Source organism: Balaenoptera musculus, chromosome 6 (genome assembly GCF_009873245.2).
Source record: "Balaenoptera musculus isolate JJ_BM4_2016_0621 chromosome 6, mBalMus1.pri.v3, whole genome shotgun sequence".
In the NCBI taxonomy this organism is placed as follows: Eukaryota; Metazoa; Chordata; class Mammalia; order Artiodactyla; family Balaenopteridae; genus Balaenoptera; species Balaenoptera musculus.
In genome coordinates, this window is record NC_045790.1 from 2,162,818 (window position 1) to 2,186,956 (window position 24,139).

The 24,139-nt window shown below is 48.2% G+C and overlaps 1 protein-coding gene across 5 annotated transcripts in view; it reads right to left on the bottom strand.

The window, feature by feature from the left end:
* The window catches only part of SH3RF1 (SH3 domain containing ring finger 1), a 152,392-nt gene extending 133,568 nt beyond the window's left edge, over positions 1-18,824 (bottom strand). The window contains exons 1-2 of one of the 5 annotated variants that reach the window (XM_036856067.1): positions 18,714-18,824; positions 16,845-17,309 (exon numbers count right to left, since the gene is read on the bottom strand). In XM_036856067.1, the coding sequence (XP_036711962.1) occupies positions 16,845-17,237 (393 nt within the window). In that variant the 5' untranslated portion in view covers positions 17,238-17,309; positions 18,714-18,824. Of the gene's footprint in view, positions 1-16,844; positions 17,315-18,129 lie in introns of all 5 variants that reach the window. The other 4 variants (XM_036856065.1, XM_036856064.1, XM_036856066.1 and 1 more) reach the window with 4 other exon arrangements.
* Positions 18,825-24,139: the final 5,315 nt, after the last annotated feature.

The window sequence follows — 24,139 nt, forward strand, 5'->3', positions numbered from 1 at the left end:
GACTAGGTGTTTCCACCCACTCCTTAAGCAGCTGTAGGTACAGAAAACAATATCCCTCCTCCTCCCAAGAGTACGTGAAGCACAGGATTTGCAGAAATAAGTGAAAAAGACCACGTTCCTCTCTGTGCTCTCATGATTCTGGGAGCTTCACCAGAAGGAGCACTGAAGCGCTCTGTCAGTGATACAGGGCGTGGGTTCATTTCCAAAAGCTGAAAGCAGAGGCGCCGCTCTAGTCTGAAGTCACGTTGCTCACCTCTTGGGTTGAACAAAAGGGCTCACGGCAAGATTATTTTTTAAACCGTTCCACATTTATCCTCATAAAACAGAACAATACAAAATGAATGGCCAAATAAGCAAACACGACACTGTAATGTACTCATCTATAAAAGTTCTCAGTTCCAACTTAAAACATCTGAATGATTCACGATCATTTTCCCATTTGCCACATTTTTTCAGCATGACGTTTGCAGAGTAGTGGAGACCAACATACTTCAAGTAAAACTCATTCACCACTTTCTTGATTTAACAAATTCTTTACCGAGGGCCTATTACGTGCCAGGCAGCGTTCTAGCTGCGGGGGATAGAGACAGAAATAAAATGAATCAAAGTCCTGGCCCTCACAGAGCTTACTGTCTATTTAAGGGAAAGAACAAACAAGTAAGTAATCCATGATTTTAAATGGACCTAAGTGCCACAAAGAAAAATTAAGCAGGGCAAGGCCAGCAGAGTGACAGGAGGAGGGCGAGGGGCTTTTGGGGATACGGTGGTCAGAGAGGACCTTCTGAGGAAGACAGCAAACTGGAGGAAGGGAGCAGGCCACGTTGAGATGCAGGTGAAGGCAGCCCTGCCCTCCAGGGAGGGCAAACAGCAGGTGACAAGGCCCCAGGCCTCAGTGATTTAATAAACGGCAAGAAAGCTTGTGTGGCTGGAGCAAAACACGGAAGCAGCAAAGACAAGGTGGAGGGAAGGGCGGGGCTCAGGTACACGGCTCCCGTGTAACCATCCTGCAGTTCTGAACAACAGGCGTCACGTCACGCTGACGGAAACACCAGGGACCCCGGGGGACACGGCGGGGCAGGAGGACTAGTTAGGAGGCGATTTCAACAGTTAGAGCTTAATCTGACGCTCTAAACGCTTTCACCCTCAGATCTTGCAGGGGGTGGGGACCCACTTCTTAAATTCACCTCTTTCTAAAGAAACGAGACATGGAGACGTATTAGCACACATGCCTCAGCGACTTTATCAGTCTGAAAAACTGACAACTACTGTTTCAAATAATCTCAGTGGGGCAGCCTTAAAATCAAGCACAAAACACGACGACCATCCTCCCCTCCTTCACTGTAACTACGTGAAAGTCAAGTAGGAGTGAATAGCTCTTTTGTCCTTAAACAGGCTATTTGAAAAACAGAAGCACACTGTCTTTTATTGTCCATTCATGGTTCACGTAGCCCCTGGGGTTGGCTTTCGTCCTTCGAAAGCCTTTAATGGACAGGTACACGTAAGCCTTGCTCTGCGGACTGAGAGAGCTGAAGGCGTGGGGAGGGCCCACGGCTCCCCTGCGTGCGTGAAAGGAAAGGGGTATCAGGTACGCAGGGTGACCTCACCTGTGAGGTATGCGCCAGGGACTCAGAACAAAGGTGGCTTCCTTCCTTCATAAGGAAACACAATCTGTCCAGAAAACTGCTTCATTGCTCTTGAATGATGTAGGGCTGCACAGTCTACCAGAAATAGCTCCAGTCTTTAACCTCTGTTTATTTTATGAACAAAACTGTGTGTTACATCATTCTTTGTTCAAACCTTAAAGAAAAGCCCGGCATATTCATTAATCAAAACTATATATTATTGTTCAGGGCACCTTGGATCACGTGTGTTTGTGCCAGGTAAGTGTATTTATTCGTCAGAGACTGTAACGGACACACTGTACGTCTCCAGGGTCAGGACTCTGGTTTCCTGCCCACATGAAATGTGGAAGGAAGGCACTTAAGCTGATGTTTTAGGTTGTACTTAGTATATAAAAGGAAGGCCTGCATTTTCACATTTTAGGGCATGTTGAGTTTTCCAGCGTATGAAATGTTATTATCACTGCTCCCTTTTTCAGATAGGGATATCGATGCAAAACAAGTTCTTTGAGCACAGAACGCATTCAGTCATGGCTCGCCTAGATGCGACCAACAGAACACCAAGTTGCTGAAGTATTACTTCACTCTTTCAAGATCACAAAACATCTTGCTACATATTTTTCCTCCAAGGTCAGGTAGTCAAGAATTTACTCTCTTGAATCCCACACACATTACTGCATAGGATCAGCTCCTAAAGTGATATCAGACCGTTTAAAATTGATTTTGCTGTCGAACTACGATTGCTACTATTTTCACCCTAAAGTTACTGATAGATAGCTGTGATCTAACTTCTCCCAGCTTTGCAGATTGCCCTATCAGGACATAGCTGCCAATAACTGGCAAAGCTGCATACTTGTCAGATAACACTCAATGGACTAGAAAAATTGATACTAAGTATCAAACTGAAAATCAATCTTGGCCTCGATCTGCCTTTAATTCACCTATTCTACTCTTTGGTTTAAGTTACCAATGTGTCTGGTAACTTCCAAGAAATGGTGACCTTTCAATCCAGTAACAGAGAAAAAAAAGTGTACTGAACGGGCAAAACACAGCCTGTTTTCATACCTTCTGAAACTCCAACATTTATATGTAAGGCATGTTGAATAGGTCCCACCCTGGCCAGCACCCCCCAGTTACAGAAGGGATGGGTGGACCGCACCGCAGCAGGGCCGCAGGTAAACAGAGATAAGACACCAGCCAGCTCTTAACGCCAGGACTCCCTGCCCAGACCCTGACCTGATGCCACTATTGGAAGGAGAAAAAAGCCGCCAGCAGGGGGGTGAGAAATTTACATACCAGGTTAATGTGAAAAATAACCTTGCCTCTCAGTCCAGGAAGTAAAGAAAGCTAAGCTCACAGAGAAGAAACTTAAAATAAACCTAGCAACACATGCGACTTTGCATAATAAACACGGACGTACCATCACGCTCCTTTGACAGAAAACTCTCCACGTACAGCACGCCGAGAATGCGCGGTGCGAAGCATTTCTAAGGTTACCAAGCCTATCTGATGGGCTGGCTGTCCCTCAAGACGGACCACTCTCTTAACTATAATGAAATGTTGGGTCGATGTAGCGCTACTTATTTGTGAGTATCACACAGCTCAGTCTCCTGACAGAGGCGATAGCAACTCAAGGTATTTCCACGCATTATAGTTAAATATCTGACACATGAACAATCACAGGGACTCATCCTTGCAGGTATCTGAACCAGAGCTGGCTTAGGATTCGAGAACTGGAAAGTGTCCCTTGGGGCTACTTTATTCTTCTAACTGCCCCCTTTCTTTCCCCTTTCTGCTTCATTTTCAGGAATTTTAATTTAATTTTGACCGTGCATGATGCCTGTCGTGGGATTTAAGGTGTGGAGGTGCCATTCATTGCTACCCACATCACCACCTGTGCTTCCTGCCATCCGCAGGATTGCCGGCCACAGGAATTACTCAGTATCTCGATCACCTGCACCAAAACCGAGGCCTTGATTACAGGTAACATTTTCACTCCAAAAGCAGACTTGCAAGCAGAGCAATCAGAAGGTGTCTGGTACTTCAGCATGTGCTGTTAGGAAGCTGGACAGCCACATGTAACTCAATGAAGTTAGAACACTCCCTCACACCATGCGCAAAAATAAACTCAAAATGGCTTAAAGGGCTTCCCTGGTGGTGCAGTGGTTGAGAATCTGCCTGCCAATGCAGGGCACACGGGTTCGAGCCCTGGTCTGGGAGGATCCCACATGCTGCGGAGCAACTAAGCCCGTGAGCCACAGCTACTGAGCCTGCGCGTCTGGAGCCTGTGCTCCGCAACGGGAGAGGCCGCGACAGTGAGAGGCCCGCGCACCGCGATGAGGAGTGGCCCCCGCTCTCCACAGCTGGAGAAAGCCCTCGCACAGAAACGAAGACCCAACACAGCCAAAAATAAATATAAATAAATAAATAAATAAATAAATAAATAAAATTAAAAAAAAAAATGGCTTAAAGATTTAAATAGAAGACAAGATACCATGAAACTCCTAGAAGAGAACATAGGCAAAACATTCTCTGACATAAATCATACCAATGTTTTCCTAGGTCAGCCTCCAAAGGCAATAGAAATAAAAGCAAAAATAAACAAATGGGGCCTCACCAAATTTATAAGCTTTTGCACAGCAAAGGAAATCATAAGCAAAAGAAAAAGACAACTCTATGGACTGGGAGAAAATATTTGCAAATGATGCGACCCACAAGGGCTGAATTTCCAAAATATACAAACAGCTTATACAATTCAATAAGAAAAAAACAAACAAACAATCCAATCGAAAAATGGGCAGAAGACCTAAATAGACATTCCTCCAAAGAAGACATACAGATGGCCAAAAGGTACATGAAAAGATGCTCAACATCGATAATTACTGGAGAAATACAAATCAAAACTACAGTAAGGTATCACCTCACACCAGTCAATCACCGTCATCAAAAAGTCTACAAATAACAAATGCTGGAGAGGGTGTGGAGAAAAGGGAACCCTCCTACACTGTTGGTGGGAATGTAAATTGGTGCAGCCACTATGGAGAACAGTATGGAGGTTCCTCAAGAAACTAAAAATAGAGTTGCCATATGACCCAGCCATCCCACTCTTGGGTATATACCCAGACAAAGCTATAATTCTAAAAGATACACGTACCCCTATGTTGACAGCAGCACTATTTACAATAGCCAAGACATGGAAGCAACCTAAGTATCCATCAACAGATGAATGGATAAAGAAGATGTGGTCCATATATACAGTGGAATATTACTCAGCCATAAAAAAGAATGAAATAATGCCATTTGCAGCAACATGGATGGACCTAGAGATTATCATACTTATCAAAGTCAGAAAAAGACAAATACCATATGATATCACTTATATGTGGAATCTAAAACACGACACAAATGAACCTATCTACAAAACAGAAACAGACTCACAGACACAGAGAACAGACTTGTGGTTGCCAAGGGGGAAGGGAGATGGGGGAGGGACGGACTGGGAGTTTGGGGTTAGCAGATGCAAACTAGTATATATAGGATGGATAAACAAGGTCCTCCTGTTGAGCACAGGGAACTACATCCAATATCCATCCACATATGACAATTCTCTATTACAGAAACAGCATCTGGGATGGACAGGTTTCAGTTCCGATGGATGGTTACTGACTCTACCGTGAGGATTACAGAAACAAGAGGTGGTTTAATTAGGAAGGTACTCAAAACTAAGGGCTCAGGGCTTCCCTGGTGGCGCGGTGGTTGAGAATCCGCCTGCCAATGCAGGGGACACGGGTTCGAGCCCTGGTCCGGGAAGATCCCACGTGCCGCGGAGCAACTGGGCCCGTGAGCCACAACTTCTGAGCCTGCACATCTGGAGCCTGTGCTCCGCAACAAGAGAGGCCGCGACAGTGAGAGGCCCGTGCACCGCGATGAAGAGTGGTCCCCACTTGCCGCAACTAGAGAAAGCCCTCGCACAGAAACGAAGACTCAACACAGCCAAAAATAAATAAATAAATAAATAAATAAATACCTCCCCCCCAAAAAAAGTAATCTGTGACTATGGTACTAATAAAAAACAAGAGGGAAGAGATATGGGAACATATGTATATGTATAACTGATTCACTTTGTTATGGGGCAGAAGCTAGCACACCATTGTAAAGCAATTGTTCTTCAATAAAGATATTTAAAACAAAAAACAAAAAAAACAAAACAAAACAAAAAAAACTAAGGGCTCAAATAAGAGACGGGAGAAAACCAAACTCTCAGGAAGAGAAGATCTGAGGGCCCAGGCAAAGCATGAATCAGCAATGCAGGGAGTTATTTTTACACATACACATTGCATTGCACTCAGGAGGGTCACGTGACAGCCCTTCCCCAGCGCGAGGCTCTATTCTACCCAGAACTTCTTGACCAGGCTCAGGGCTCCTCTGGACCGGAACCCAAGCACAGGGAGGAGCTGGCGGGCGTCCAAAGGACAGCGACTAAAGCGGTCAAAACATTAGGAAATAGTAGGTCCTAAGAGGATGTGTAAAGAAAGTGCAGTATTTCGGCCAGATAAGGGCTGGTTAGGGCCGGCACAGGGAGCACTTCTTTCCCGTTAGGGACGGGACGATGAGAGGAATGGGATTAAACTGCAAGGCCGGGGATTTGTATTTGATACAAAAAAAAAAAACAACAAGAACTTCCTGGCTGGGAAGACTGTGAGGCTCTGGAGCAAGTTGCCAACAAGGTTTGAAATGTCCTTTTCCAGAGACTTTAAAATACAGTAGATGATCATCTTCATAAAAGGTTCACTCAGTGTCCTTTCTTACCCTACAAAGGCAGGAAGTGAATATTTTAACTATAAATAGAAGCTCCATTTAAAAAAAAAAAACAAACATCCAGACTTATTAAAAGTGGAAGCACTGCAAGCTTCTTCACTGTTGCTGCATTTTCAAAATTCATCAGAAAGTTATCAGCTGCTGGTGGCGCAGTGGTTGGGAATCCTCCTGCCAATGCAGGAGACACGGGTTTGAGCCCTGGTCTGGGAAGATTCCACATGCCACGGAGCAACTGGGCCCGTGAGCCACAACTACTGAGCCTGTGCGTCTGGAGCCTGTGCTCCGCAACAAGAGAGGCCGCGACAGTGAGAGGCCCACGCGCCGCGATGAAGAGTGGCCCCCACTTGCCGCAACTAGAGAAAGCCCTCGCACAGAAACGAAGACCCAACAGAGCCAAAAATAAATAATAAATAAATAATAAATATATTAAAAAAAAAAAGAAAGTTATCAGCTACATAAATGTACTTACTTAGCCAGAGATGGGTCTAGTCATATAAAAAGGTGATCAGCTGCTCTAGGTAGGAGACATAAAAAGAACCAAAACATTGATAAACTAACCAGAGTGTCTATCTAAAAACATGATGGGCGTGCTCTGGAAGGAGGGGCGGGCAAGGGTGAAAAAGGTAAACAAAAATCGGCCGCAAGGAATAAAACACACACACATTCTACATCCAGCATCCATTAAAGGACCCTTGTGAGGGCATTGTAATCCTTCCTAACACCAATTTTTAAAAATTAGAACCAAACTACAAAGCACACCTAGTCTTTCTTAACAGAAGTCTTAGGAATCTAAGACTCTTCAAAACTATGCCAAAGAACAAAGTCAAAAGATAAGTATTTCAAATTATTTCAGCTATTATTTTCCCCACATCATCAAAAAGAGAGATAGGGAGGGAGGGAGGGAGGGAGGAAACAGTCACGGCTGGCCAGCACATAAGGAATTCCACGGCCGCTGGGGCCACAGGAGCAGGAGAAGGAGAGACCTGAGGGCCCCAGCTCCTTTCACAGCCCAGGCCCAGGGTCACACCCAGCCAGTGGCAGAACCTGGACGAAACCAGATTTGGCATCATTTGCAGTCACTAACTCATGAACAGCTTGTGAACCTAAAGTTTAAGCTGCCTGTTTAAAACAGAGCAAAATGCCCGATGACGTGTACATTACAAATGTCGGTTGACTAAATCACCAGACTCCACCAGCCCGCATGCATGCGCGTGCACACGCGCACACAGGGTTGACTGCACCACGTAACTGACACAGGGCACTCCAAGCTCTCACTTCTGGAAACAGGATTGGCAGCTGAGCGTCGCAGGCCCCGGGCACTGGAGGGCGGACCCTCACGGCCCCACGAATGACGCCGGGCTAAGGGAGGTGCCGAGCCACGCAGGCAGCAAGGGGCAGAGGGGGCTCTGCCTGGTGACAAACCCCCTGCCTGTTCTGCCCCACGGCCTGCTCTCCTGCGCTCAGAAAGGAGCGTTCGTGCAGAGGAAGACTCAGCTCCCGAGTCCCCCCGACCCGTCTGAAGGAGCCTCTGTTTTCTGGGACATCTCCCCGCCCCGGATGAAGCCCCCGCTGCCCCAGACGGTCCCCGATGCCTCCCGTGGACTCTGCAAACTACCAACAGCATCCCTCCGCACTCCCACCGCACGTGTCCCTGTGTGCAGGATCCAGTCCACAGCGTCTGCCGTCCTCCGCCCGGGCTTGTGCGACCCCAGAGAAGCTCAGCTACTTCCCACCCGCATTCAGCATAAATACGCCGCCCGCCAGCTGCCGGTCAGAGTGGGACGGCACGGCGGTGAGATGGGCTCAGGCCCCTCCAAAGCGCAGCACCCCTGGCCGTGGGGACACCCCGTCCCCAGCTGTGGGGGGCTTCAGGCAGCGGGATGACACTGCGGGCGGAACAGAGGGAGGTCGTTCCGCCCAGGAGGCCCAGCGAGCAAACCAGCCCCAAGTCGGGCTCCTGGCTGCCCCCCACCTTCCTGCTGAACGCCTGGCCCACCCTACCGTCCGTCTCAAGGCCCCTGTGGCAGGCGGGGCCTCCAGGGGACACCGAGGAGATGCCGGTGTCCCGGGGTGACTCTGAGGCCCATGTCACATCACCGCACCCAGACGATACCCAGACGCCAGCCTCAGTCTGTCCTAAATGCTTCACGGCCGGAGCTGGCCTTGGCTTGGGCAATCGTGCCAAAATTTTCAGGGCCGCGCAGGAACTCGGATACAGAAACCCCTCGTTTCAGAGAAGAGGAAACGCCTGCCGATGGAACAGAAATCACTGGCTCCAAGTCACCAGGCCAGGACTAACACCAGGGCCCCATCACTTCACCACCGCGCAAGCGGCCCTCAAGTCACACTTCCTACATTCTCGCACCTCCTTCGGCGAGACCAGAGCTTCTGGTGCCACAGCTGGGCCTTCTGGGGCTTTGTAAACATTTCACACCGTCACCTGATGACGACCTCCAGCTAACGCTTCGGTTTCAACAAAATCACTACCTTTGTATGACAAGAGTTTGGGGTTTCCGTATCTTCTAATATTTTGAACTTGTCATAAAAATAAATAGAAAAATGAAAATGCTAATAGTATTATGTACTATGAAATACGAAATACGGAACGAAAGTAATTAGACTGACCAAAAGTGGCAAACATATTTAGCCTGAAAGACTTAAGCACTTCAGTTGTGCTCAGCTGCGGGGGAGAAAAGGTTAAAAACGTATGAAATGACGGAAATAATACATCAAAGAGTGTGTTTAAAAGACAAACTCAACCATGGGAGGAAAAAACTGAGACATCTGTTAACTAAATGTCACTTCGAATGAGCCGAGCAAATAAAAATTTAAGGTCTGAGGTTTCATTTATTACATACATTGTTTAATCTATGTGTTTAACGTGTTAAAGAACTTTGAAAGTTCTTTAAAGATATATGTTTAAAAACCAAGCAGTTATACAATGAAGAGTGTTAGAAGATTTTTAGCTCTACAGGAATTTAATCCCCTCGTAAGAAATCTAATGTTCACCCTTTCATCCTTGGTGTCCAAACACCCTTCCAGGAACCTTACACCGATGCCAGGGCTGCTGGTACCCACACTGAGGTTCTGCTCCGTCGCTGCTGGATTATTTGTGGGGACGGCGGGGGGTCCTTCACATGAATTACACCCAGGGATGGAGCCCCTATAGCAAACCCGCATTTCATCCTGGGCAGTTCTCACTACATTTTAAAATAAGGAAAATTCACCCCTGTTCATTCATTGCTGAATTATAAACAGTGAACATACAGTGTTTCGAAAGGATTTCTGTCCTTGCAAAAAATACTTGGAGGAATTTTTACTTCCTTAGGCTACGAGAAGAAAGTTCAAACTTGACAGGCCTTGCCTTTCTGCACTATGTTTACTGCAACGTAATTCACTTGCACGGCCTGCTTACTGCTGCCTTCTTCCACGTTCCACAAGACAAATCATCTACTACTTAACCGGCACCTCCATCCCCTTCCCCACTACCTGGAGGAGCCCACTCACGGGCCGTCCTTGAAGCAGCTGTGTCTGCAGCTGCACGTCTGCCAGCCTTCAAGAGGCCAGCACTCCATCCTCCGGACGGGGCACGGGCTCGGCCAAGGGCAAGCACGGCGGGGCCGCACACAGGGTGCTTGGAGCTCACAGGTTCTCTCTTTAGCGTCACCGCTCTCAGAAGTCTCTGAAGTTTAGAAAAAAGTGAGGAGATATACGCAGTCTTTAGGACAAAAGCTCGGAAGGATGAAGCCTGAGTTCCACAGTGAGGGTGCCTCAGCAGCAAGGCTGCTTCGCGTGTAAGGTGCTACCCCAGGCCGCTGTGCTGCTGCGGAGAGCCCGCCTGACCCACGCCCGAGCGGCACCCGGGTCCTCGCCATCCTGGGCGCGGCGCGCGGTGTCTCCACCGGGGGCACACGCGACCCCCGATACCGTGCACCCCGCGCCCGCCGGGCTGTGGGGGAGATGGGGACACAGACACACGGGCAGAAGGCCCTGTGAAGAGGAGACGGGGACGGGAGGGGTGCGTCCACAAGCCGAGGACAGCGGGGTGTGCCGGGAGCCCCCAGAAGCCAGCGGAGGCCACAGCTCTGCCGACACCTGGATTTCAGACTCTGGCCCCAGAACTTCTGTTGTTCTCAACCACCGGCCGGGGGGTGCTTCGTTACAGCGGCCACAGGAAACTAATACACATTCAACAAACCTCTCCTGAGTGTGTCCTGTGAGCCAGGCACCACGAAGGTTCTCAAGAGTCACAGGTGAACCAAACTCAGCAATCCTGGCCCCGGGCCCCGCGTGGAGCTTCGGGCCCTCGGTTCTGCGTTTCTGTGAAGAAACGGAGCCCAGAGCGGCCGACACAACCCGGACCTCCACCCCCCTCCCTTCCCCGCCGCCAGCCACACCGGGGAAGGGCTGGGCCCACCTACCTCCATGGCACGGGGTCCGCCTGCCCCTTTTTGTCAGAACAAAACAGGCACCAGGGACGGTGAGGCGAAAGGAGCCCCGCGAGTTACACTGAGGAAAGCTTCCAGGGCCGCAGCAGCGCGAGGGCGAGGGGACACGGTTAAGGGGGGTTAAGGGGACGAAGCGGGGAGCAGACGGGCCTGGGGTGGTGGCCGGCTCCCTCCTGACAGCGGGGGGCCTCGCACGAGTCTCTGGGCCTCTCCAGCCACCCTTCCCACGTCCATAACACAAGGATGCCTTCCTGACCAGCAATGAGAGCAGACGGGAAGCTCTGAGAGAGATGCCATTTCAGAGAAAACCTCAAATTGCAAAATAGCACATATAACACGATCCTATTTCTATTCAGTTTTTTCCTGGGGGGAAAAACACACAGAAAAAACCTCTGCACAGTGGTCACCTCTGGAGATTAGGGACAGACAGATTAGAAGCCTTGATTTTCCCCTTTACATCCTTCTCTACCACAAATTTCTTACTATGAGCACATACTACCTTTAATTTTTTAAATGGAGAGAAAAACAGTATACAGTCATTTAAAAAGCATGGAGCATGATAATTCAGTGAGTTGTACACTCACAATGCGTGCACTCTTCCGTATGTACAGTGTACCTCAATAAACAGGTGTTTTCTTTTTAACGAGGTAGGTGTATGTGCTCAGCCATGACAAGATTTCCCAGATATATTCTAGTCATCAGATATGCAGAGTAGGGAAACCCACTTATGTCAAGAATCAAAACAAGCAGATGCATACACATATAAACACATAAGAAGAGATACAGAAGGACACACATTATACTTCCAAAGTGGTGAACTTTTTTATAGCCAGAATGTTTTTAGGAACTCATTTTGCAATTTACATCTTGAACATTTTTTAAATAACAATACTCCTTAGCTGCAGAGGGTTGTTTGAGATTTACACGGTAACAGACGATACAAATGTGATAAAAGAAGACTCATTCAGCATTTCCGGTTGTACACAGGCTCCCTGCCCATCCCAGCCCTGAGCCTCGATGCAGGCCTGACTCAGGAACACGGGAGCGGTCAGGGCTGAGGTACAGGAGGGCTGAGCAGGGGTCAAGGATGACACGATGAATAAAGAAGAAGAGATCAAGAATGTCTGCAACACAGTGTTTGGCAAAAACAAACACCTTTTTCTACTTAGACTCGGCCACTGGGAAACATCAAAACCTCTCCCTCGGTCCAAACCACTACCTGGAAGTCTTGCTTCTTAGGTCCAGGAGGGATGGTCCCCGCTGTGCCCTGACAGCCACCCCCTGGCCAGGGGGAGCGGGTCCTGCCCACTCTCGCCCCCCTCCTCCACGACCCTCGTCACAGGCACGATCCTGTACCTCACCGCACAGTTCGGGGCCTCACCACCTGCTGCCTTGCTTGCTGTTTCTTGCGTGCTCGGCCTCCGCTAAACGCACTCTCCCCGACACGTGCGCTCGACCGATGCCCCGCCCAGCGGCGTCACCCCCCCCCCCCGGCCCCCCCCCTCCTCCCGCTCCTGGACCCCGCCAGTCCAGCCGGCCAGGCTCCACCGGCGGGCCTGGCAGGGACTGAAGGTCCACTCGAGGTGACTCAGCATCCAAGGGCGCGGAGGCCTGACCCCCGCCCTCCCGCAGGCCTGTAGGACCAGCCCCGCCGGCACGCAAGGGACCGAGGGGACCGAGGCCACGCGGGGCTGACCCGCAGGAGCCCATCCACAGGCAGCACTGGGGCTGCACAGGCCGGCCGGCTGAACAACAGGCGTTTATCTCATCATTCTGGAGGCTGTGCGCCTGAGACCGAGGTGTCGGCGGGGCTGGCTCCCCCCCCCCCCGAGGCCTCTCTCCTTGGCGTGAAGGGGGCCGGCCGTGTTCCCACTGCGTCTCCCCTCTACCCGGCTCTGCGTCCTGATCCCCTCTTAGGAGGACGCCAGACTGAGGATTAGGACCCACCCGCGTAAGCTGCCTTCACCTTAAGCACCTCTTCAAAGGTGCCACCCGTGAGCACAGCCTCACACTGAAGACCTGGGGGACGGGACTTCAACCTGTGAGCCTGGGGGGACACGTTTCAGCCGCTAACAGTCAGCTGCAGGGAGAGAGGGAGCTGGCGCTATGGGGAAGTGAAAGCGGCAGGGAGGAAAGCTCCCCTGTGCCCCTCTTCTTTCCCCGTCTCCCAGGCCCCCGAGGCACACTCCAGCCACTTCTGTGCTGAGCCCGGTGGTAATCTCAGTCCCGAGGACCCCTCCTTCCGGCCCCACGGGCAGGGCACTGACCAGTGTGGCCGCGCGGTCCTGGGCGGCTCCCGGCGCAGTGCTGCACCACAGGCCTCGTCGTAGGTCACCAGCCCGTCCCTCGCTTTGTTCTCACTCACTGTCCTCGTTTCTTCCTGGGAGCTCTGCCTCATCCGGCCGTAGGTCAGGACCTCTGGAATACTCTGTCCCTTTTCCCGCCAACCCCTCTCAACTAATTAATACCATTTCACCCTTAAGACCTCAGTTCAAATGCCTCGGCCTGAAGAAGCTTTTGAAGACACACAGACAGACACACACGCACTAAACCAGGCCCTCGCCTATCATCTCCCCAGCTCCCAGCCTAACACTTAGCACCTGTGATGACCTACCTGCACTGTTATCATGCTATTACAGGTGTGTCTCTCCCACCAGACACACTGGTTCATAAGCAGAATCTGAGTCTGGTTTGCCCAGCACTATCTATCCAGCAGCTAGGGCAGGGCCTGGTACCTAGTAAGTGCTTGATAAATATTTGCTAGATAAAGAAAAGAATACATGAAGTGCAAGTTAGTGTAAATCAGGGGTCATGTGATCAGTGTTTGCTGAATATGCTCGCTCTGAGGGAGCGAAGTAGCAGCACCTAGACAGACAGATACACGCACAGGTATTAGACCTGGAACCAGCGGAGCCACAGCTAGAAAGCAGAAATTTATTCCATTAGGTCACAATTCTACAGGGATTAATCACACATGTCCACATGGAACTCCGTACATACTTATATATATAAAATCCACCTTCTGCAGGTATTTTTCAGCCCCTGGAAGCAAGTGTCTGCAGCCACCGCTCCCTGCGCCTCGCCCCACTGGTCCACCGTGGCGCCAAACCAGCAGGGATTCTTTACTCGCAGTAAAGAGCTGGTGGTTTCCAGTGGTGACGCCATCCAACACTCTTCCATTTGCTCCTTCGTATGAGGCAGGAAACACTAAAATTCTGGGAACAAGATGTGTGTCACACGTTGGAAATATTCGCATCTGCTGATAACACCCAGTGTCCCTGAGGTACACACATGAGGAAGCCACATGGCCACGACCTAACGGAACATGGGACATAACCAACCACCGAACTGCATCCCACGTGGTATCAGCACTGGCTTCCACCACACGTGGGAACAGGCTCTCACACCCCCGGGTCGAGTCAGAGCAGCTGAGGATCTAGGATTTATGATGTCATTCACCTCAGGGGACACCCCAGGGGCTGGCTGACAACTCCACGGGTCTGACTTTTAAAAGAAGCATTTTCTAGTTTGGGATTCGCAGATGCAAACTATTATATATAGGATGGATAAACAACAAGGTCCTACTGTAGAGCACAGGGAACTATATTCAATATCCTGGGATAAACCATAATGGAAAAGAATCTGAAAAAGAATGTGTATATATATATTTATATATATATATGTATAACTGAATCACTTTGCTGTACACCTGAAACTAACACAACATTGTAAATCAACCATACTTCGATAAAATAAATAAATTTTAAAAATAAAATAAAGTAAAAAAATAAAAGGAGCGTTTTCTGAAATGTATATATCTTTCAGGTCCTTGGGCTGTTTGTGTACCCCTGGTTGTTTTGACTATTTCAAAGTAGAAGGTACCAGTAATTGCTAATGAGAAATTATTTTAGACTTGGGGGGAAAGAAAGTGCTTTTGACAAGAATTACAGCATCTGCTCAACCCACATTACTGAATAATTTTGTTTGTTCACTGTCTTGTCCTCCACTCTCTGTGCCCCCCGCCCCCCGAAAGTAACAGACATGATCATCTCCTGCTTTTATTGGCCTCAACTACTTTATCCAGATTATAAAGCTCAAGCTCAATTGAGCTTCTTGGCAAGTAATTTTTCTCATGCCAAAGAAGAAACATAAAGCAAATCAGGAAAATCGTATCAGCCAGAATAATAATACTGACATCATCAAAATCACAGAATAATGTACCTAAGAAACGTGAAGCTCAACTTTGGGAGATTAGCAGTTCAAATAAGTGAACATTCCAACATCACATTGTCAGTTTCCACATCAGAAAGAAAACTTAAAATCCAAAGGACACTGAGCTGAATGCTTGAGCCCTCTTCTTAAATTCCTTTTTATCAGTAATCAAACATTCACCACATTCCTCACAACAGGTAAGGCAACGTGTCAACAACTGAGACACTTCTAGTCACAGCCAGAGGCTAGGCCTCTCCAGTCTAATTAACAAGGAAACAAAATCCCTCCAAGGAAGCAAATCTACCCCCTAATTAAGCGAAGCAGACTTGGGTCGGGTGTCTCAAAAACGATGGTTCTGAGGTTGAAATATTCATGAGTCCACAGATACTAATCGTGTAAACTCCATTAAAAGAAGAAAATCTAAGAAAACCCTATAAGCAGACCAATTTCAAAACTAGGGGGCTTCAAATAAGCAAAGAAAACCTCCAGAACCCAAAGTTCTCACTAACTTTAAAAAAAAAAAAATTAAATATGACTCAAAAGAAACCTGATAGCCTGGGGATAAAACTGTTTTCCAGCAATTAAAAAAACACTTTGCGTACTCTACATCTAGTGATGTAAATACATCATTTGTAAAAGATGAACTTGAGAAGAAAGGAATGCTTAGAAGGTAGTCATTCCCTACAGCTCCCAGAGAGCCACATCTGTGAATTTACACTAGTTAATGCCATCCCAAAGGGTTATTCCTACCTCACATGAAAAAAGTCAGTTTTGAGTGTTTACTACGAATTTTTGAAAAAAGAATTCTCATCCAGATTAACTGTTCTTTAAAAATAGATTCTCTCAGTTTGGCCAATTATCAAGATTGCTTCTTCCGACAAAAATGGAAGTGCTTTAATTATCGAATGTCCATAACTACTTTTTAGGTTTACAAAAATGAGAAAAGCATGTCTTAACTGGGGTGCGTCACAGGCAACATAATTTACATTTCTTCAAAATACCTTACCTTCTAGAAGTTTCAGTAGTGGTAACTACCCAGATATTTAGCCTCACTTCAAATTATTTCAACCCAAACCCAAAACCCAAGAAAAATCTTTCTGATGGAAACATTTCATTTCACTCCCTATAAAACCCAACATAAAGCTACATCTTCTGCTGTCTTAGCATGGCTCTCAATGACATTTTGTTGCTACAGCAACAAAACTCTGCTACCTGTGGCCACGATTCGTTAAGAATTCCTCCAACCAGAAAATTCTGTGCTGTGCATTCATAAAACCAATAGAATGGCTCCAAGCCACTTAAAAATTAAAGCTCCATGTCCTACTTGTGATCTACCCACACACATATTTATAACACGTCTACATATATGCACACATACATACATACTCATGGCTCTCCCAACACCATCGAAAAGGTAAAGCCACACCAAATTTCCATTTTAAACTCGGCATAAAAAACTTCTGTATTTTAGATTTCATTGAATAATTGCTACTGTTTCCCAAGATTTACCTTAAAACGTAATAGAGGCCCACCATCCGGGAGAGAATTTTAAAAACAAGAAGAATTATTTCTATCCAATCTCATTCCAAAAAGAAAAAAAAAAAAATTCCCAAGGCATAATCTCCTATCTGTTCCAGTAACGCGACTTCTTTAGCCATGAGCTGATTTAGGAAACATCCGAAGACTAAAGAATACACACTGGCCATCAGCACCGTCACCCACCGCACCGCCTCTTCAGGCTACTCACCCTCACCGGGGGGCTCCAGGCTTGCGCCCGAGGCTGCTGTCCACCCTGGGGGCAAGGTGGATCTTTCGAGCTACAAGTGGCCACAGCGCTGCTCGGAGCCCTCGAGGCGTTTGTGCAGTTGGGGCCACTGCCCCCCGCAGGGCCGGGTTTCCAAGGCCTCTGCTTGATGCCGTCCAGAAGTCTGACCAGCAGGATATTGCTTGGAAGCTGCTCCACGCCCGCGCCCACCAGAGTCCGGCACTCGGGGCATCTGAGTTCGTTGCGGGAACCGACGATACCCAGCAGGCACCGTTTGCAGAACGTGTGCTGACAAGGCAGGACCCTGGCAGAGACGTCGAGCCGCTCCAGACACACGGGACACTCCAGAAGGTCCAGAAGGGCCGACTCATCCATCTTCCTGTAGCTCACCGAGGGAGACGCTCCACGCGGCCCTGACAGTGGCTCATGTAACACCCATGTCAGACGCTGCTCTGGGGGCACCGGGGCAGGGGAAGAAAAGACAGAAAAGTATGATCATCGGGGGAAAGGTGCAGAGGAGAGCCAGGAACCAAACAGCACACAGAAGCGCTGCCTCTGAAGAGCGTAGCTCTGCTCTGGAATATGGGGCCTGAACTCCAGCGTCAACAATTTAAAACAAAATAGGCTTTCTAAGCAATTCAAAATGAATCCGGAAAGGTATCTAGTTCAGTGCGCAGAAAGAGCTACCAAGTACTATTCAGGACTCTTGCCGTAAATAGGATTTATGAAACGTAATAAGAACATAATTTCTTCGGCTATCAAAGTGAAATCTGCTGCCTTAGTAAAGTCCTCAACTCACCTGAGAAGGTGAAAGTGGCAAATGAACGTTTCCTCCACCTGAAATTCCTTTTCAATCCCACCAAGTTCCCAGTATTTAAGCCACTCTGGTGGTTAAGAAACCGCGCCTCATGTGATTTCTGTGGCACATGGTCCCAATATTAAATACATATGTTTCTTCGCTGCTCTTAAAAATAGAACTGTTTAATCCTGCCCAACCAAAACGAGACGAAGGTTCACAATTCTAAGCAACACACTAAAGATGGGCCTGAAAGCAGCTCAAATATAACAGCACCCATCAGGGCAGCGGTTGCCAAACTCAGAAACGATTTCTGAACGGCCTGTGTTAATCCCATTCAGAAAATCTGGCAAAATTATCACCCAAAGAATTTGAGAATGGAATGCTGGACTGAGAACCGAGGGCTTAATATGAAAAAGGGGCCATTCAGGAAAAAGCGTTCAAACCAGAGCCTGCACCGCTCTCCCCTACCCCCAGTTCAGTGTGGACGTGTCCAGGGGAACCGGGTGGCGTTGTGGACGTCGGCAGGAACTGCTGCCCCTGACGGCGGGGCGGGGTCGGCCGCCCCTCTGCTCGCCGCAGGTACTGCGGGCCCGCGTGGACGCCGGTCCAGGTGCCGGGCCGCCGGTGTAGACGCGCCCACGGCCAGGGGCGGGCGCCTCCCGCGCAGACGCCGGGGCCAGGGGCCAGGGGCCGCCCGCGCAGACACGCCGAGGCTGGTGCCGGGAGCCGCCCGCGCAGACACCCCGGGGCTGGTGCCGGGAGCCGCCCGAGTAGACGCTCGCCGGGGCTGGTGCAGGGGGCCGTCCGCCTAGACCCCGGGCCAGGGCCGGCAGGGCCGGTGGGTCCCCCCGCCTCCTGGCCGCCGCCCCGCGCCCACGGGAAGTTTCGGGAGCTCAGGACCGCCCGCAGGCAGCGTCGCCAGGTCCTCCCGCCGTGCGCCCGGGCGCGCGCCGCCGCCGCAGTGACCCGGGCCGGGCCGGGCCGCCCCGCTCCGCTCCAACCCGGCCCGGGGGGCGGGGGCCCGGGGACTCGGGGCCGGGGGCGGGTCCTACCTCCGCGCGGCGCCCTCTTTGTCCGCACGCCCCGCGCTCTCCCGCTCACCAGCCTCGGACGCCGCGGCCGCACCGGGCTCCGCTCGCCGCCTGCGCGCTCCCGCCGCCGCCTGCCGGGCCCGAGGGAGGAGGAGGGGAGGGGCGAGGAGGGAGGGGATGGGAGGGGCGAGGAGGGAGGGGAGGGAGGGGAGGGGAAAGGAGGGGGAGGGGAGGGGGAGGAGCAGGGGAGGAGGAGGGCGGAGAGCAGAGACGGAGGAGGAGGAGGAGGACGGACGGGGGAGGCCTGCCGCCCGCCTCCCGCGCCCGGGCGCTGCCGGGGTCCAGGGTAGGTCCCGGGGGCACGGGGAAGGGGAACTGAGTGTCCGCCGCCGAGGCTGGGAGGACGGCCGAGTGGGGACGCGCTGCCCGCAGAGGAGGAGCGGGTGCCACCCGGTACCCCGGACACAGACCCGGGCGCGAGCCTCGGGACCCGGCCCAGGACCCGGAAGACGGGGTCGACGGGAAGCCCGGCCCGGAGGCCCGTCCTACCCGCCCGCGACCCGGGGGTCAGCCTGGCCCGGGGCCCGTGTGGCCCGAACCAGCCCCGCGGCCTCTGGGGGGCCCCCCGCACACACCTGTAAAGCCAGGCACACACCTGTAAACCCAGGCACACACCTGTAAACCGAAAGGTCCTTTGGAAAAACACGTGTCCACAAGTTTGGGGGTTTGTTTCTCAGCCTCAGTTTAGCGGTAAAACAAGTTAAAATTTTGTCATTGATCTCAAAATTGTCATTTGATTTGCATTTGCCATCCACATAACAAAAATTTTTCCCAAATACCCTCCTCAAAGGTGTGCAGAAAATAAGGAGAAAGGGTGACAGATACGCCTTTTCGAGAAACCAATGGCCGACCTCTAACCAGCCTGACCATTTGAAGGGAGTTGATGATCGTCTAGTCTCCAGCCAGGGCCACAGCGAAACCAGTGCAGACAAATGAGATTCACCTGAGTAAGGAACCGCTGTGACACTACAGCTATCTCTCCCTCACTGTGTGCAGTCACCCGCTCCACACTGGAGATGCGGTCATCTAGTCCTCACTGAAACTCTGTCCATCTTCCCTCTTTAGCTTTGTGCTAATGGATGAATATGTGGACAGCCCTACTGTATGAGTACCAGAAAGGATAGCCCACTTCCCCTCCATTAGAAGTGAGCAAATACATATATAGAGAATGGATAAACAACAAGGTCCTACTGTATAGCACAGAGAACTATATTCAATATCCTGTGATAAACCAGAATGGAAAAGAATATGAAAAAAGAATATATATGTATAACTGAATCACTTTTCTGTACAGGAGAATTAACACCACGTTGTAAATCAACTATACTCCAATTTAAAAATATTGATAAAAAAAAGAAGTGAGCAAATACACATGCATTTGAGTTGAGAAAGACAAAGGGAGAAATGATCAGAATAGAGCATTTTTAATCCAGTAATCCACCAACAAGTCACTCTAAAAGTGACTGCTTAGCCCATAAACTTCTGCACCTGCAACTGCGTGCCTGAAGGGGAGGCTGATTGGAAGGTCACAGTCAGTAAACAGATAAACATTATTATATGCCATTTACACTTATTAAAACCAAAACTCAAATAGGTTCACTCATCACAATAAGCCACGTTGGACCAAGACTCAACCTCATGTCTGGATTCCAAGTCCAGTTTTCTTCCCACCATCCCAAGGACCTCTTTCACAGGTCACCTCAAGCAAACCCGAATGCTCTTTGTGTCCTCCAAGGGAAAGCTGACAGTTAACCAGGTAATGACTCTGGAGACCAAGGGACAATTTTACTTTATTTTGGTCTTATTTTGGTTGCTTGTTTGTATGTAGAGAAGAGTACACAAGGTCCTGGGTGGAATGGTCCAGCTTTTGAAACTCCAGACCAGAAAAAGCCTAGTCGCACCCATTATCAAAGACCTGGAGACTGCGTCCAGGGTTCCAGGATGGAAGAAGCTCTGACGAATGTCACCTGGGACATGGCTCAGTTCTTTCAACATCCCCGCTGCTCATTCACTCTATTTTTTAGAATGCAACTCTTTTATTAGCTTTAATTACTCCAACTGTACAATGAAGTTTTAGGCAAATTACTTGAACTTCTTGAGCCATCTTTCCTCTGTCAAATGGTGAAAAAAATCATACCTTTCCTAGACTGTTGTTGAGGATTCTATGAGACAGTGCACTGGTTCTTTGTAACCTGTACATCTCTTTTAAAGGAAGGTATCATCATTATCTTTATCAGCCAAGAATTACCTGGGAAAAGTTATACTGGGCAAAATCCTTTCTTCCCAGGGTCTTTAAAAAGTCTTCAACAACACTAATAATTGCAGAATACTGTCGAGAGAATACTACAGCTGAAGGGAGAGTTGGGGAAAGAAAAACATGTTCACCTGACCATTTCTGGGAACTGAACCTGAAGGAAAGAATGTACACATGATATATTCATGGCCCCTGTGACTTTGAGCAGATACATGAAAAATAAACACACCCTGACATGATAATGGTAGCTTGGATTTATACAGTCCTTGTCCAACCAAGACTTCAAAGTGCTTCCCTAAACGCTATCTCATTTATCTTCTCAGCAACCCTCTGAAGCAGTGAAGACAGATATAATCATCCCCATGTTGCAGACGGGAAATAATGAGGTGTCGAGAAGTTACTGCTCGTAGTGATGACGTGCTGACACAAATCAGACTTTTCAGTTCCCAGTCCAGAGTGCTTTTTGGTAAGCTCTGGTACCGTGCTTACACACACGTATACATACGTGTGTCTGATGATCATCTACCTTCAAAACTAATTCCTCCTCCAACCCGCCTACACTGTTGGTGGGAATGTAAAATGGTGTAGCCGCTGTGGAAAACAGTATGGAGGTTTCTCAAAACACTAAAAATAGAACTACCATATGACCCAGCAATTCCATGCCTGGGTATTTATCAAAAAAAAAAATGATAAAAATGAAAACCCTAATTAGAAAAGATTCTGCACCCCAATGTTCATAGCAGCTCTATTTACAATAGCCAGGACATGGAGGCAACCTAAGTGTCCATTGACAGATGAATGGATAAAGACGATGTGATATATATATATATATATATATACATATATATATATATATATAATGGAATATTAATATAATATATTATAATGTATATTATACATTGTATATAATGGAATATTAATCTAATATTATATATTACAATATAATATATATAGGAATATATATGTAATGGAATATTACTCAGCCATAAAAAAGAATGAAATAATGCCATTTGCAGCAACATGAATGGACTTGGAGAATATTATGCTAAGTGAAATAAATCAGAGAAAGACAAATACTGCATGATATCACTTATACGTGGAATCTAAAAAATACAACAAACTAGTGGATATAATGAAAAAGAAACAGACTCACTGACACAGAGAACAAACTAGTGGTTACCCGTGGAGAGAGTGAAGCAGGGAGAGGCAAGATAGGGGTAGGGGATTAAGAGGTACAAACTATTAGGTATAAAATAAGCTGCAAGGATACCTTGTACAACACAGGGAATATACCCAGTATTTTATAATAACTATAAATGGAGTATAACCTTTAAAAATTGTGAATCAGTATATTGTACACCTGTAACTTATATGTTGTACATCAACTATACTTCAATAAAAAATATTAGAAGCCTCAACTTGTAACCAGCCTTCTTTAAAATTAAAATGAATCAAAATTCAATGATGTGTGATGAGAAACATTAAAAAGACATAAACTAAAAAAAAAAAAGACATAAACTAATTCTTCCAACATAAATACATTAAGAAATCAAGAATTGTGCACCATTAGTTACCACCTCAGAAAGTTAAAGAAAAGAAAGTTATAAAACATTTATGGGGCGTCCCTGGTGGTGCAGTGGTTAAGAATCCGCCTGCCAATGCAGGGGACACGGGTTCAAGCCCTGGTCCGGGAAGATCCCACATACCGCGGAGCAACTAAGCCCGTGCGCCACAACTACTGAGCCTGCACTCTAGAGCCTGCGAGCCACAACTACTGAGCCCACGAGCCACAACTACTGAAGCCCGCACGCCTAGAGCCCGTGCTCTGCAACAAGAGAAGCCACTGCAATGAGAAGCCCGCGCACCGCAATGAAGAGTAGCCCCCGCTCGCCACAACTAGAGAAAGCCCTCGGGCAGCAACAAAGATCCAACCCAGCCAAAAATAAATAAATAAATTAATTAATTAATTAATTTAAAAAAAAAAACAAAAAAACATTTATGTTTCAGTCATTCCACAAGAACCTAATAACCAAAGAGACACTTTGGAAATCATCCAGGTGAGGCAAAGCTGTACTTGACCTGTTTATTATTACTGGGTTAACAATTCTTATCTATGTTTATTGATATTTAATGACAAATTGAAAAACCTACGTAACTTTTTCAACAAATATTTGTGTAATTTCCCAGAAATTTCACACTTGATTTTAAGTTTTGTGGTTAAACAAAAAGCTTGTAGGGACTTCCCTGGTGGTCCAGTGGTTAAGAATCCTCTTTCCAATGCAGGGGACACGGGTTTGATCCCTGGTCCGGGAATTAAGGTCCCACATGCCGTGGGGCAACTAAGCTCCTGTGCCACAAATACTGAGCACGTGAGCCACAACTAGAGAGAAGCCCGCACGCCACAATGAAAGATCCCATGTGCCACAACTAAGTTCCGATGCAGCCAAAAATAAATAAATATTTAAAAAAAGAAAAGCTTGTAAGACGTATTTGTTAAAAGTAACTTCATTTGATTCATAATAAATATTTATTACAGAAAAAAAAAACTAATTCCTTGTCCAGTTGCAACAATATTGGTAAATAGCAGCATGATTTATTTATCCGGGGTTTAAACCAGGAACCCAGGGGTCATCATGATTTCTCCCTTTTCCTCTCTACCGCTCTCCATCAACAAGTCTGCCTGCTATACCCCCAGATATATTTCAGTTTCTACCCACTTTGTCATCTCTGCACCCTTCTTTCAGCTGTCACCGACCTTGGCCTCTGCGCCCCCTCACCAGCCTCTCTGCCTCCAATCCTGCCTTCATAGTCTGCCCTGGATGTAGTGACATTCAGAGCAAGCTGCAAAATACGCACAACATCGTGTCACTGCCTTGCTGAAAACTCATCAATTTCTTCCCATCACACTTGGAATAAACCTCAGACACCTTTCACGTCTGACAAGTCCCCATGTCGCCTGGTCCCTGGGCTAGCAAGTTCTGTACCATGTCACCCCCGTTATCTGTATAGTACTTTTCACAGGCTAAGCTTTCATTTCTTTCTTATTGCCTATCTCCCTCACCTGAATACAAGCTCCCTGAAGCGGACCGGGGCTGTCTTCTTCACCATGGGATCCTTGACAGCAACTCATAGT